Source organism: Primulina eburnea, chromosome 4 (assembly GCF_022965805.1).
Source record: "Primulina eburnea isolate SZY01 chromosome 4, ASM2296580v1, whole genome shotgun sequence".
NCBI lineage: Eukaryota > Viridiplantae > Streptophyta > Magnoliopsida > Lamiales > Gesneriaceae > Primulina > Primulina eburnea.
Window position 1 is genome coordinate 34,552,000 of NC_133104.1, and position 13,272 is coordinate 34,565,271.

Consider the following 13,272-nt stretch of genomic DNA (forward strand, 5'->3'; position numbering starts at 1 on the left):
TTAAAAAAAAAAAAAAAAGGAAGAAAGAAAGAAGGGAAAGTGTAGTATAGACAAATCTAGTAATGTCAAGTAATTAAAGGGATTCAGTTAAAAAGGCAAGTTGATTAAATTTAATCTTAAAAGTGGAAGATATTTTGCAGATTATATAAAATATCTAGGATAAAGCCTCCAGCGTGGCACACTTTTTCAATCTGAAATATCACTTTCAATCCGTTAAATATTTTATGTTATACAATTTGCCTCTATATTCTTTAGTTATTTCACTCTAACCCCTCACACCACTATTTTACGTTCCACTTCTAGCAACTATTTCTGAAGATTCGTTGAATTTTTCAATTCAGAGAGAAAAATGGGTGAAGAAGTGAAGATTGATGATGGGGTGCCGGAGTGGGAGGCGGGTCTTCCGTCCGCCGACGATCTGATGCCGTTGTCTCAGGCGTTGATCCCGGCGGAGCTAGCGTCGGCGTTCAAGATATCGCCGGAGGCACCGCGGTCGATGCTGGATGTCAACCGTGCATCGGACACCACGCTTTCGTCACTGCGTGCGGGGTTCAATTTCAAGCCTTTCAATAACGACGATAAGGATCACACCATGGCCGACTCGGATGAGCCCGAGGAAGGATCTGACCCGAAGAAGACGCGCAGGGTGGACGCCGCCGATACTTTCACCGACGATGCGGAGAACGAGGCGGCGAAGACTCTGAAGAGGCCTCGGCTGGTATGGACACCTCAGCTGCACAAGCGTTTCGTGGAAGTGGTGGCCTACTTAGGGCTGAAGAACGCGGTGCCGAAGACGATTATGCAGCTGATGAATGTTGAGGGTTTGACTCGAGAAAACGTGGCGAGTCATTTGCAGAAGTACAGGTTGTATGTGAAGAGGATGCAGGGGCTGTCGAATGAGGGCCCTTCCCCGTCTGACCATTTGTTTGCTTCCACTCCGGTGCCGCGGCATAGCTTTAATGAATCTTCTAGTAATGGGAATGGAAATTACAGTGAAAAGAATGAGAATAATCATGTGGGGATGTCGATTCCGATGCCATATCCGCCGCCGCCAATTGTACCGATGCCGATTATGGGGATGGCGGCGAGTTCTGCAAGTGGGTATAACGGTTATGAATCAGCTCATTCTTATCAGCATCACTTTCAGCAGCAGTATAACAATATGGTGCATCAAGAAAGGGACTGGTCTGGGAATAATTTAAAGTTAATGAAGTGAGCATAATTGGATTCGTAGAAAAAAGGTCAGTTGCTTTTGTGGTATTGAAGTATTTGGTTTTTTCTATTACCCATTTCTTGACGATCGATCACACCTTCTCTGCTTGAGTGTGTTTTTGCTGATATTAAAGATGTTGGTATAGGTAGATTTGTTTAATTTATTGTATCCATGTACTATGTATGATTTCGTTCATCTTGATTTAAAAGAATTGCATGTAGGATCATCTTTTGATTATATTCTTTTAATCGTTAATTAATTGTTTAAGCTGTGACTGACAGAATATGGCACCTTCAAAATCTAAAAAAATGTGATATTTTATAACGGCCAACAATTAAGATTTTAGATTTTTTTAAGGGAAATGTCTGTGTGTAGTGTAAATAACATCCTTGCAATGAAAGGACAGTCGCTGCGTATCCCTGCTGATGAAGGCTGTGCAATGTGATTTTTAGTATTCTACAGGTTGTGGAGTCTTAATATTGTGTCTTTTATATAAAGTAATTGGCCATATATACATTATTGAACTGTGGAAAAGCATTCTTCAACCATAAAAGTGGAATTTTTTTATGACATATATCAAATTCTTCTTATCTGTACTTTCTTACATTTTCCATCTAGATTAATTCTTGTGCAGTTTTTAGCTGTAGTTGATATTTGAATTTTGAATTACTTTGTCATCTTCAGTACATGAGATTTTGTGGTCAATTTTTACATTGGTTTTTTTTTTTTTCCATTATCATTTTATAGCATCAAGCAAAATGCAGGAAACAAGAATAACCGTCATCTGATTTGACCTCTGGAACAAAGCTAACTAACTTCCTTCGAGCCCAGCTTATCTTCATCAGTGGCCTTGGCTTATCTTGCTCATTGTTATTGTCATTCACTTGGACACTAATCTTTAGTAGTTATTGGTGCTTTTTTTGTCAATAATGTTAGTCTATATTAAGTCTTCATCTGGATAGATAGTGTGTGAATCCTTGTGTTTATGGGCCTTAATCAACATCACTGTAATTGGTGATCAATGATATTTTTTGATGCATTATTTACTTGCATTTCAACTTTAATGAGCTGGAATCTGTATCTCTGTGTGCATTGCATGCGTACTTTCTTGTTGTGGTAAGTTTCAACTTTTATCCCCTTCTTGATTTATAGGGAAAAAATGTTGCCATCTCAAATTCTCCTCTGCTCTATGCATGATTTATTTTTGCATAATCTCTTGCATGTTTCACTTGCTATTACATGCAATTAATCTTTCTTTGGTGGAGCCTTGATCCGAAAATACTCAGGGGCATGTTTCATTTGCTATTACATGTAATCCTCTTTGATGGAGCCTCGATCTGCAAATACTTGGGACATTGGTTTTGTTTCTGTTCTTTCATCGTTACTATCATTCTTCATGGCTCTAGGATTGTTAAGATTGATAGAATTGTCCAATCCTCCGTGAGAATCAAATCCATGGATTCTCATAAAGAAATAGATAGTGTGAATTTCTGAATGCCTGAGAGTTTTCACATTTAACAATTCGGAAATCCTTATAAATTTTGTATTGCTTGCCATGCTTACTTTTGTATTCTCCCTGGCCTACTTGTTTAGCATATATTAAAATCCACTAGCCATGAATATTGAAACTAAACCTTGATAATCTTGATTTAAAACATAGGATGTGTCACATTGCATGCATCAGATGCCGATGGAAACTCCATAAATCGCAACTGAAGTTTCAGAAACTCTCACAAGATCATATGTGACTTGAATGCACCAAAAGACTCGCCCCAAGTTACCGTGGTTGCAGTTGATATTCACTCGTTGTCAAGTTAATGTTCCCTATATGCTGCAATCTTTTAGTACCTTTATCTCCCAGTATATTTATATACTAATTCTTTTAAGCTTATTGATGAATGTACCAAGCATTTCTCAACCTGAACTGTTGTAATGAATCAGCAATGTGTTTGCGTTGTTTCCATAATGTTGTGTGACACTTTTAATTAATTATATAATGTTTTATCATGGGAATTACAGGTGAGTTTTTTTTTTGTATTCGATGTGAAATTCACATATTTCAAGTATATAATAATAATTAATATTATATGTATTTATATATATACATATATTATATGTACATACACAAAATGAATATCTTTTGTTGAGATAGCTAACAGAAAAAATTTGTGACACAGATTTTCATTTGTTTAACTTATTATTATTTTTTATGTAAAAAAAATTCTTTTTCGTAAAAAATATGAATCGAGTTGATACATTTCATGAATATAAACCGTGAGAAAAAAAAGTTCACGACCTGTGGGTCTTCAACCTCCATGCAACATTGTTCTGTCAAGTTTTTGCCCTGATACTCACGGGAAATTTAGGGTCCGATCCACGCAAGTGTCACTAATCCAGACGCGGGTTTTGAAGTTACCCTGAGCCTGAAATAACAAAGAAGATCGTTAAGAGGGGGCCAGGAGGACGTCCTGGCGTAGCCCCTCCGACGCTCAAATCACTGACTGAGGATATATGGAGGGAGCAGCTAAGGGTGCTGCTGAAAACAATATAGTGAATGAATTATCATACGCTCAAACCTGGTATTTATAGGAGAATACCTGGGCTTGACATGGGCCCTTCACCTGTGGGCTACCTGTGGGCCTTAGATATGGGCCGGGGATTTGGGCCAGATCTTGATGGGCTCATCCATGGGGTATCACCAGTCTCCCCCTCCCGAGTCGAACTGAATCGTAGGTTCAAAGTTCGATTAATTGTGTTGTCCTTGGTTTACCGGCGATGAGGACGGACTGTGCCAGAAAAAGTAATTTTGTTTGTCGTTAACGAACGATGTTCACCGCTATTACAGGGATCGACCTGCCCGGTCAGGTCGTGGGGGTGTGGGGGCAACGCCCCCATAAATTTTTTTTTAGAAATCACACAACCACTCGCAAGGGAAATCACACAAATCGAATCGTAATCTTCTCCTGGAAGGGAGGAAATCAAATCAGAATCCTGCCTTGAAAAGAAAGATTTGGGCTCCCCCTATAAATATAAACTCCTTCCCCACTTCATTCTCACTTCTCCCTCTGAATTACCCCTACGATACATTCTATAATCCCCCTTCGTTTACGCCTCATCCCTCCCACAACCGACCACCACCTCGCCGAGCGTCGCCTACGCCCTACCCCCCGCGCACGCTCGCTGCTAGTCACTGCCGCACGCTCGCTCTGCCGAGTGCTCGCCCCTACCAAGCTTCGCCGCACGCTCGCCCCTGCCGAGCCCAGCTGCAAGCTCGCCCCTGCCAAGCACCTCGCCCCGCCGAGCCCTGCTGCACGCTCGCCCCCGCCGAGCCCCATCGCACGCTCGCCCCCGCCGCGCATCGCCTTCGCCGATCGCCCAACGCGCACGCTCGCCCCTGCCGAGCATCCACGCTCGCCCAGTGCCCCAGCTCGCCGCACGCCCACGCTCGCCCCTGCCGAGCATCCACTCTCGCCCCGTGCCCCAGCTCGCCGCGCGCCCACGCTCGCCCCTGCCGAGCATCCACGCTCGCCCCGTGCCCCAGCTCGCCGCGCGCCCACGCTCGCCCCTGCCGAGCATCCACGTTCGCCCCTGCCGGACGCTCGCCCCCGCCGCGCATCGCCCTCGCCGATCGCCCAACGCGCATGCTCGCCCCTGCCGAGCATCCACGCTCGCCCCGTGCCCCAGATCGCCGCGCGCCCACGCTCGCCCGGGTCCTCTGAACGCTCGACCATCCCTGCACGAGCGTGTAGCCAGCCCTTTACCTGCTCTCTCTTGCTGTCTTATCCCTCGAGAATTTTTTCACGTCTCGCCCGTGTCAGTTCTCTCCTTATCCTGTTGTTTGATTATCCTTAGCATTTATGTCTTCTTCCGATTCCGAGTCTAGTTCTTCGAGTGGTTCTGAGAGGTTTAGCGAGTCTAGCAGGTTTAGCAAGTCCAGCGAGTCTAGCCAGAGTAAGATTTCCCTAGCCGATCCTGATTTTACCATTGATCCTCCTGAGGAGGAAGTCACCACTCATAGTTGTCCGGGTAAGGAAGTTCGTTACGTGACCCAACAGATGAACATATCTAACGCAGACAACTTGTGGTATGGTCATCTGTCATCCCACATCCCTTCCGGTAGCGAGACAAAACTTAGAACTTTATGGCACATTCCTTCCTCCCACAAGATTATCATTCCTAGCCCAGAGGACCGGCCCTATCTAGCCCCTAAGGGCTATTATACCTTCTTTCAGCATCACTTTGATGCAGGTCTCCGTTTCCCTTTGTGCGATTTCTTCCAAGAATTAAGCAAGTACTACCAGGTGCATTTAGGTTTACTCACACCCAATGCTTTCCGTTTAATAAGTTGCTTCGCCGTGTTATTCAGGGCCTTAGATCTCCCTTTAAATTGCACCACCTTCTCTTACTTCTTAGTTCTGTCCAGATCAAAAGATGAACCTTTTTATGTAACCTCCCGGTCTAGCCATAAACTTTTCGATGGGGCTCCCAGTCATGTGAAGGATTGGAAAAAATACATTTTCTTCGTACAGCCACCCGAGGAATTGACTTGCTCTACCGATTGGTGCCCTGCTTTCACTAAACCAAAATTTTCCAAGAGTTATAAGAAAGATACAGAGTATCTGAAGATAATGAGTGTACTAGGAGATCGATGCTTTAACATTCCCAAACTTCTATCTGAAGATCTTCTGTGTCACGCCGGGATAAGTCCCGCGGAAATTAAGCTAAAGGAGAATGCTGGTAGATACTCTTATTTTTCCATACTTCTTGTTTTTTCTTTTGTTTATTATGTTACTTGATAAAATTCTTATTCGGTTCCTTGTCTCTGCTTGCAGGTACTAGAGTCATGAACGCTCTATTTCTCCGTGAGCTTTCCAAGAAGAAGGCCGAGGGTTCCTCATCAGCACCCCAGAAGTCACTTATTCCGGCAGTCACGATGGGCACAAAAGGAGACTGTTCTGTTACTGAGAAAAAGAAAACAGATTCTTGCTCTACTACTGCGAAGAGGCCTGCTAGCTCCCCTACTACCGCGAAGAAGAAGAAGACAGGCTCCTCCTCCTCCGCCCCAAAGCGAGCCTTCTCTCCCCTCCCCGTGCCAAGTCTCCTCGTCCGTCCGGCAAGCAAAATGCATCCACTGATCCTAGCCCGTCAGTCCCGCATTCAGGCAAGCGCAAGATTTCTGAGATCTCAGTCGTGTCGGTCTCTTCTCCAGAAGGGTCAGGGTCGGATGAGGAGCCTCCCCCTGCATCAGGGGTACATCCTCTATACACACCAGATACAGCCATTGTGGGGCGGGGTCCTACTCAGCTGGCTCAAAAGATAATGTATCAAATTCCTTCCTAAGCGGATGCGGCGTTCATTAATTCATTGGGGTGGTCTGACCTCACTCGTCGGACATGCAGCAGCATCACTGAGGTATATTTCTCTTTCTACTCTCTAGATTAATGTCCAATACATGTATGATTTCCTTGTCATCTTTTCACTCTTGTCTATTTACCCAGGGCATGATGTACATAGGGGAGTTGGTGGAGCGTGCCAACGCCACTCGATCTACTGCCTGCCAAGACTTGCGCGAGGGCATGGCTCTTCGTGAACAGCTCCAAGCTACTATCGATGAGATGAAAGCGACACATGCTAAGGAGCTTTCGGAGTCCCAAGCTCGAGGTGACGAGCTTCTGAAGGAAAAACAAGAGCTTCTGAAAGAGAAACACGAGCTCCAGCGACTGCCAGAGGACCAAGCTAAAGAGATCCAGAAGTTAAAGACAGATTTAAATAATTCACAGGCTGAGCTCGAAGATGCCAAGGTGCGACACGCTGCAGAAGCTTCCTCTTTCAAAGAGGAATTTCTCAAATCCGAAGAATTTGTAGAGATCTGTGGCCCGAAAGCTTTTCACTACCTGGGGGTGGGTTTCGAGGGTGCAGTCGGCCTTTTCCATGCTCAGGGCTATCCTCCGCCAGGCGCCCCTACTGACTTTATCGACTTCGAGGGCTTCATATCAAGTCTCCCCCCCGATTCTTAGATTGAACTCCTTTATTTATGTTATTTTTTGCATTGTTTTATTTTCCATAGGATTATGCGACTTTTGGGACGTTTACATTTGGTTATTTCCTTTTGCGCACTTTTGACATGTACAAACTCGTTTTATCTATGCAACCTTGAGTACTTTGCATTTGAATTTACTGCTTCTCACGAGTTTGTCTCTGATACTTTTAACCTGTTAGGGCAAACCTCTAACTCCTCTGCTAGATCATACCCTAGCAGGAAAATTGAAATTCACCATCTCCACCCTTTAATTCTTCTGCTAGGTGACACCTTAGCAGGAAAATAAAAATCAACAACATCACCTTCTAACTCCTCTGCTTTGTGACACCTTAGCAGGAAAATAAAAATCAACAACATCACCCTCTAACTCCTCTGCTAGGCGACACCTTAGCAGGAAAATAAAAATCAACACCTTCACCCTCTAACTCCTCTGCTAGGTCATACCTTAGCAGGAAAATAGAAATTCACCATCTCCGCCCTCTAACTCCTCTGCTAGGTGACACCTTAGCAGGAAAATAGAAATCAACACCATCACCCTCTAACTCCTCTGCTAGGTGACACCTTAGCAGGAAAATAAAAATCAACACCTTCATCCTCTAACTCCTCTGCTAGGTCATACCTTAGCAGAAAAATAAAAATCAACCACCTCCCCCCTCTAACTCCTCTGCTGGGTGACACCTTAGCAGGAAAATAGAAATCAACACCATCACAAAATTCGAAAAGAAGAACTTGATTTTATTGAGTTCCAATGGATTACATAAGAAAGTTCAGAAAGTAAAATACATCGACGACAGAATTAAGAATAATACTTCCTAAGGTGATAAGCATTCCAAGGCCTCTTCAAAGCTTTGCCTTGCGCATTTTCTAAGTAATAGGCTCCAGAGCTTAGCCTTTCGATCACTTTGAAGGGACCCTCCCACTTTGGGTCCAATTTTCCCCTCTGCTCTTCTGGCACCTTCCTCAGGACCAAATCCCCCACCTGAAAGTTTCTTTGCACGACTCTCCGAATATAAGACTGTGCAATGCGGTTCTTATAAGCTTCCAGTTGAATGCTGGCAGCCTCCCTCTTTCCTTCCAAAAGATCAAGGTCAGTAGCGCGTCTCGCTCCATTGTCATCGTCATAAAACATCACCCTTGCCGATTCCAACTCGATCTCAGCCGGGAGCACTGCTTCATTACCGTAGACCAAACTGAAAGGAGTTTCTTTGGTTCCCTCTCTCGGTGTGGTTCGGTATGCCCATAAGACACTTGGTAGCTCCTCCACCCAATTGCCTTTGGCTCTACCCAGTCGAACTTTCAGACCCTGTACCAGCGTCCGATTAGTCACCTCCACCTGACCATTACTCTGCGGGTAAGCTACAGAGGTAAAGACTTGTTGGATCTTCATTTCCTTACACCAAGCTTCGATTTTGGCCCCTTGGAACTGTCTCCCATTATCGGATATCAGCCTCCTAGGTACCCCGTGCCTGCATACTATACTCTTCCACAAGAATTTCAGGACGTCGTTCTCAGTGATTCTGGCCAAAGGCTCTGCTTCCACCCACTTTGAAAAATAATCAACTGCTACCAGTAGGAATTTTTTCTGAGCCGGAGCTATAGGAAACGGTCCCACGATATCCATTCCCTACTGGTCAAAGGGACAGGCGGCCGTGACAGCCTTCATCATCGCGGCCGGTCGGTGACTCAACCGCGCATGACGTTGACAACTATCACAAGACATTACCAACTCTTGAGCATCATGCAGCACTGAGGGCCAAGAATAACCGGCGAGGAGCACCTTCCTTGCCAATGCATAAGCTCCCAAATGATTTCCACAACACCCCTCATGAACTTCTCGAAGCACATAATCTGTCTCTTGGTAACTCAAACACCGAAGGAGCGGTCCTGCAAAAGACGTTCTAAACAACACGTCCCCCACCATTACATAGCGTGCACATTTTGTCTTCAACTTACGAGCCTCTCTGGGGTCAGCAGGAAGTTTTCCCTCCTTCAAGTAATCAAGTATAGCGGTTCTCCAATCTTCCTCCTCCTGTTCAACTGCGGGCGAACTTGTTTGAGGTGTGAGTTCGATTTGAAATACCACATCTCTAGTCTTCCAACTTCCCATTGTTCCAGCTATTTTGGCTAGAGCGTCCGCCTTTTCATTTTCTTTCATGGGGATCTGTTCAAATGTAATCTCCGTGAATTTCTCTCTAACTCTGTCCACTTCTCGAGCATACTCAATAAGTTTCTCATCTTTCACATCATACATCCCCTTCATCTGTTGTGCTACCAACTGCGAGTCAGAAAAAATAAGTACTCGGGTAGCTCCCACATTTCTGGCTGCTCGAAATCCGGCCAACACAGCCTCATACTCTGCCTCATTGTTGGATGCTCGAAAATCCAACCTAACTGCTAACTTCACTTCCTCCCCGGCCGGCGAAATCAATACTACCCCCACCCCACTTCCATCCTTAGAAGATGAACCATCAACATACACTTTCCAAGGGTCTTCATTTTCAAGATGCACGGTCTCAGCCAAAAAATCGGCTAAGGCTTGTGCTTTAATGGATGTTCTTGGCTCATACTGAATGTCATATTCTCCTAGCTCAGTAGTCCACTTGATCAAACGGCCAGACATATCCGAATGAGTTAGGATTCTGCCCAATGGACTGTTAGTGAGCACCACAATCGGATGAGATAAGAAGTAAGGCCTCAAGCGTCTGGCCGTCATTACCAATGCCAAAGCCAAATTTTCCAACCCTGAATACCTGATTTCTGCCCCTTTGAGTGCATGCGAAACATAGTAAACCGGCTGCTGAACTGATCCTTCTGACTTGACCAGGACCGAGCTCACAGCTCCTTCAGTGGCAGATAAATATACCCACAAAGGCTCGCCTGCTGCCGGTTTGGCCAGGACAGGAAGCTCAGCAAGATACTCCTTCAACTCGGTAAAAGCCTTCTCGCAATCCGGACCCCATTCAAATTTTTTCGCCTTGCGCAAGGTCCGGAAGAATGGTAAACTTCTGTGAGCGGACCTCGAGATAAAACGTGCCAGAGCAGCAATCCTTCCTGTCAACTGTTGAACATCTTTGGGTCCCCGAGGAGAGACCATATCTTGGATAGCTTGGACTTTCTCGGGGTTGGCCTCGATCCCTCGTTCTGTCACCATATAACCCAAAAACTTTCCACTCCTCACCCCGAAGACACACTTCTGAGGATTCAACTTCAGCCCCTAGGATTTGAGGGTTGCAAAGGTTTCCACCAAATCAGGTACAAGCTGGGATGAGTCTTTTGATTTTACCATGATGTCGTCCACATACACTTCGACATTCCTCCCTACCTGTTCAGAAAAGACTCTATCCATCAATCGCTGATACGTGGCTCCGGCATTTTTGAGTCCAAAGGGCATAACCACGTAGCAGAAAGTTCCTTCAGAGGTTATGAAACTCACTTTATCCTGATCCTCCACAGCCAAGGGAATTTGATGATATCCCTGATAAGCATCCAACATACACAAATATTGATGTCCCGCTGTGGAGTCCACCAACTGATCTATCCGAGGTAGATGATAACAATCTTTAGGGCATGCCTTATTGAGGTCTCTGAAATCCACACACATCCTCCATTTCCCTGAAATCTTCGGAACAAGAACGACATTCGAGAGCCAAGTAGGAAACTGCACCTCTCGAATGTGCCCAGCATTGAGCAACTCCCTCACTTCTTTTTTTATAACTACATCTTTCTCAGGCCTGAAATGTCTCTTCTTCTGCTTTACGGGACGAGAGTTTGGTAAGATGTTCAATCGGTGATCTGCTACATCTGGGCTCGTCCCTGTGAGCTATTGGGCTGACCAAGCGAATCCGCTGAGATTAGCTTGTAAACAAATAATGAGTTCCTTCCTGACTTTTGGGTCAAGATCAGGGGCTATTCTGAGAGTCTTCTCATCGGGCCCCAATGTCACAATCTCCGGCTTTTCATCCATCACCTCATGAACCTCCCCCACTACCATGGGCAACCCGCTTCGCCCTCTTCTAATCATATTGACCTCCACACGAGCCCTCTTCCCCTCTTCTTTCACTATTCCTTCATAACATCTTCGTGCAACTTTCTGGTCTCCACACAAGACTCCCACCTCCTTTCCCACAGGAAATTTCAACTTCTGATGATACGTGGAAGCTACGGCTCTGAAATCCTTTAAGGCTGGCCGCCCCAAGATTCCATTATACGATCAGGGGGTATCCACCACGGTAAATGTTATCATCTTTGTTACCCGCCGAGAGTCACGTCCTAAAGATAGGGGAAGAGTAATCTGACCCAGCGGCGGAATGGCATGGCCCACAAACCCATATAGAGGAGTGGAGACTGGATCAAACTCGAATCCTTCAACTTTCATCTGATCCATCGTGCTCTTAAACAATATATTTACAGAGCTCCCATTATCAATGAAGATCCTTGCCACATCGTAGTTGGCAATGGTGGCCGTCACCACCAAGGCATCGTTATGAGGGGCCACGATGCCTCGAAGGTCCTCCGGCCCGAAGCTGATGACAGGATCTTGGGGTAAGTCTGCACCCTTGGATATTTCAAAATTCTCCAACCTTCTTCCGTGCGCTTTCCGGGCTCGCCCAGAGTCTCCATCAGTAGCACCCCCCGAGATCATGTGAATCATTCCCCTCGTGGGGTGGTTATCTTCGTCTGCTCTTCTCCTCGGCTCGACAGGTCCCCGAGGAGCATCCTGACCCCGCCCTTCTCTTCTCGGCTCTCCTACCCTCCGGTTGATCCAAGGAGGACCTCGACCCCGTCTAGGAGACGTGCGAGGTTTTGGTCGGTCCCCGGATGAGGATCCCTCTCTTCTGTCCACTGGAGGCATCCTAACTCCGCCCTCCGCTCTCTGCGACTTCTCCCACCTTCCCTCTGACTCCCTCACCTCCATCACTTTATCACGATTCCTATTAAGAGGAACATGTGACGAGAATGGTCCTCTATTTCTATTTCTGTCCTCCTCTCTTTCCCGCGCACCCCTCTTCTTTCCCCCTTTCTCCGCTCCCTCAGCTCTGCTTCCTCCGGGCCGATTCTCCATCCTTCTGTACCGTTGAGCATCCTCCAAGTTTACATACTTCTCAGCTCGAGCCAACAGATCATCGTAGCTCGACGGAGGCTTCTTGACCAACGACTTAAAAAACTCCCCTCCTCTCAGGCCTTGGGTGAAAGCACTTATCATGATGTCCGGGGTAGCCGCTGGTATCTCCAACGCCGCATTGTTAAAATGCTGGACAAATTCTCGCAAAGTCTCGGCCTCTTGCTGTTTCATCACGAACAAGCTCAAATAATTTTTCTGATGTCGCTTACTACTGACAAATCTGTGCAAGAAAGCGACTGAAAAGTCCTCAAAGGAACATATGGAGTTAGGCTGCAAGGTGTTAAACCACTGCTGGGCTGAACTCACCAACGTGCCCAAGAACACCCGGCATTTCACTCCATCTGTGTACTGATGCAACAAAGCCGCATTCTCAAATCTCCCCAAATGCTCTTCGGGGTCGGTATGTCCATCATATTCTCCAACATTCGGTTGTCGGAAACTCGGGGGAAGTCCTTCCTCCAGAATGGCAAGCGAAAAAGGACTTCCTTTCTTGGGGACCGGCGCTCTGCTTCCCACCTGTTGTCTCAACATCCTTATTTCCTTCCACATCTCCCCCATCTCACTAATCTCTCCACTTTGTATGGGTTGCGTCTCCTCCACCCTACTCTGGTGGACTTCAACATTTTCCTCATGCTCCTGACGAGGGGCCTGTTCCCCAACACCCATGGACTCTTGGTTCCTCCTCATTGCCTCATCTACTGTGCGGGCGATGAATTGGCCCAACTGTTCCAGGGTTAAGTTTCCCACGTTCTCATTAGGACGGGTTTGTTCAACCCTCGTCTCGTGACGGGGCTGCTCAGTTCTTGTCTCTTGACGAGGTTGTTCCCGTCTTGTCTCAACATGAGACTGTTCAGGTCCCCTCTAAAGACGTGATGATGCTGAGGGAGCTCTTCTACT

At 46.1% G+C, this 13,272-nt stretch overlaps 3 protein-coding genes across 4 annotated transcripts; 1 reads left to right on the forward strand and 2 right to left on the reverse strand.

Moving 5' to 3' along the window:
• Positions 1–299: 299 nt before the first annotated feature.
• Positions 300–3,173, forward strand: LOC140830993 (transcription factor PCL1-like). 2 transcript variants are annotated; one of them, XM_073194627.1, is made up of 2 exons: positions 300–1,241; positions 1,961–2,865. In XM_073194627.1, the coding sequence occupies exon 1, from the start codon at positions 350–352 to the stop codon at positions 1,214–1,216; it is 867 nt and encodes a 288-aa protein (XP_073050728.1). In that variant the 5' UTR covers positions 300–349; the 3' UTR covers positions 1,217–1,241; positions 1,961–2,865. The 2 variants fall into 2 exon arrangements, with proteins under 2 accessions (XP_073050728.1, XP_073050727.1); XM_073194626.1 differs by lacking the exon at positions 1,961–2,865 and adding an exon at positions 2,874–3,173 and having other exon boundaries at positions 301–1,241.
• Positions 3,174–8,877: 5,704 nt separating this feature from the next.
• On the reverse strand, positions 8,878–10,404 carry LOC140830226 (uncharacterized). The gene has a single exon (XM_073193509.1). The coding sequence runs from the start codon at positions 10,402–10,404 to the stop codon at positions 8,878–8,880; it is 1,527 nt and encodes a 508-aa protein (XP_073049610.1).
• A 63-nt stretch (positions 10,405–10,467) lies between these two features.
• LOC140830227 (uncharacterized) lies at positions 10,468–13,062 on the reverse strand. Its single transcript, XM_073193510.1, has 3 exons — positions 11,550–13,062; positions 11,140–11,435; positions 10,468–11,001 (listed from the first exon to the last, which is right to left on the reverse strand). The coding sequence occupies exons 1-3, from the start codon at positions 13,060–13,062 to the stop codon at positions 10,468–10,470; spliced, it is 2,343 nt and encodes a 780-aa protein (XP_073049611.1).
• Between the last annotated feature and the right edge of the window lie 210 nt (positions 13,063–13,272).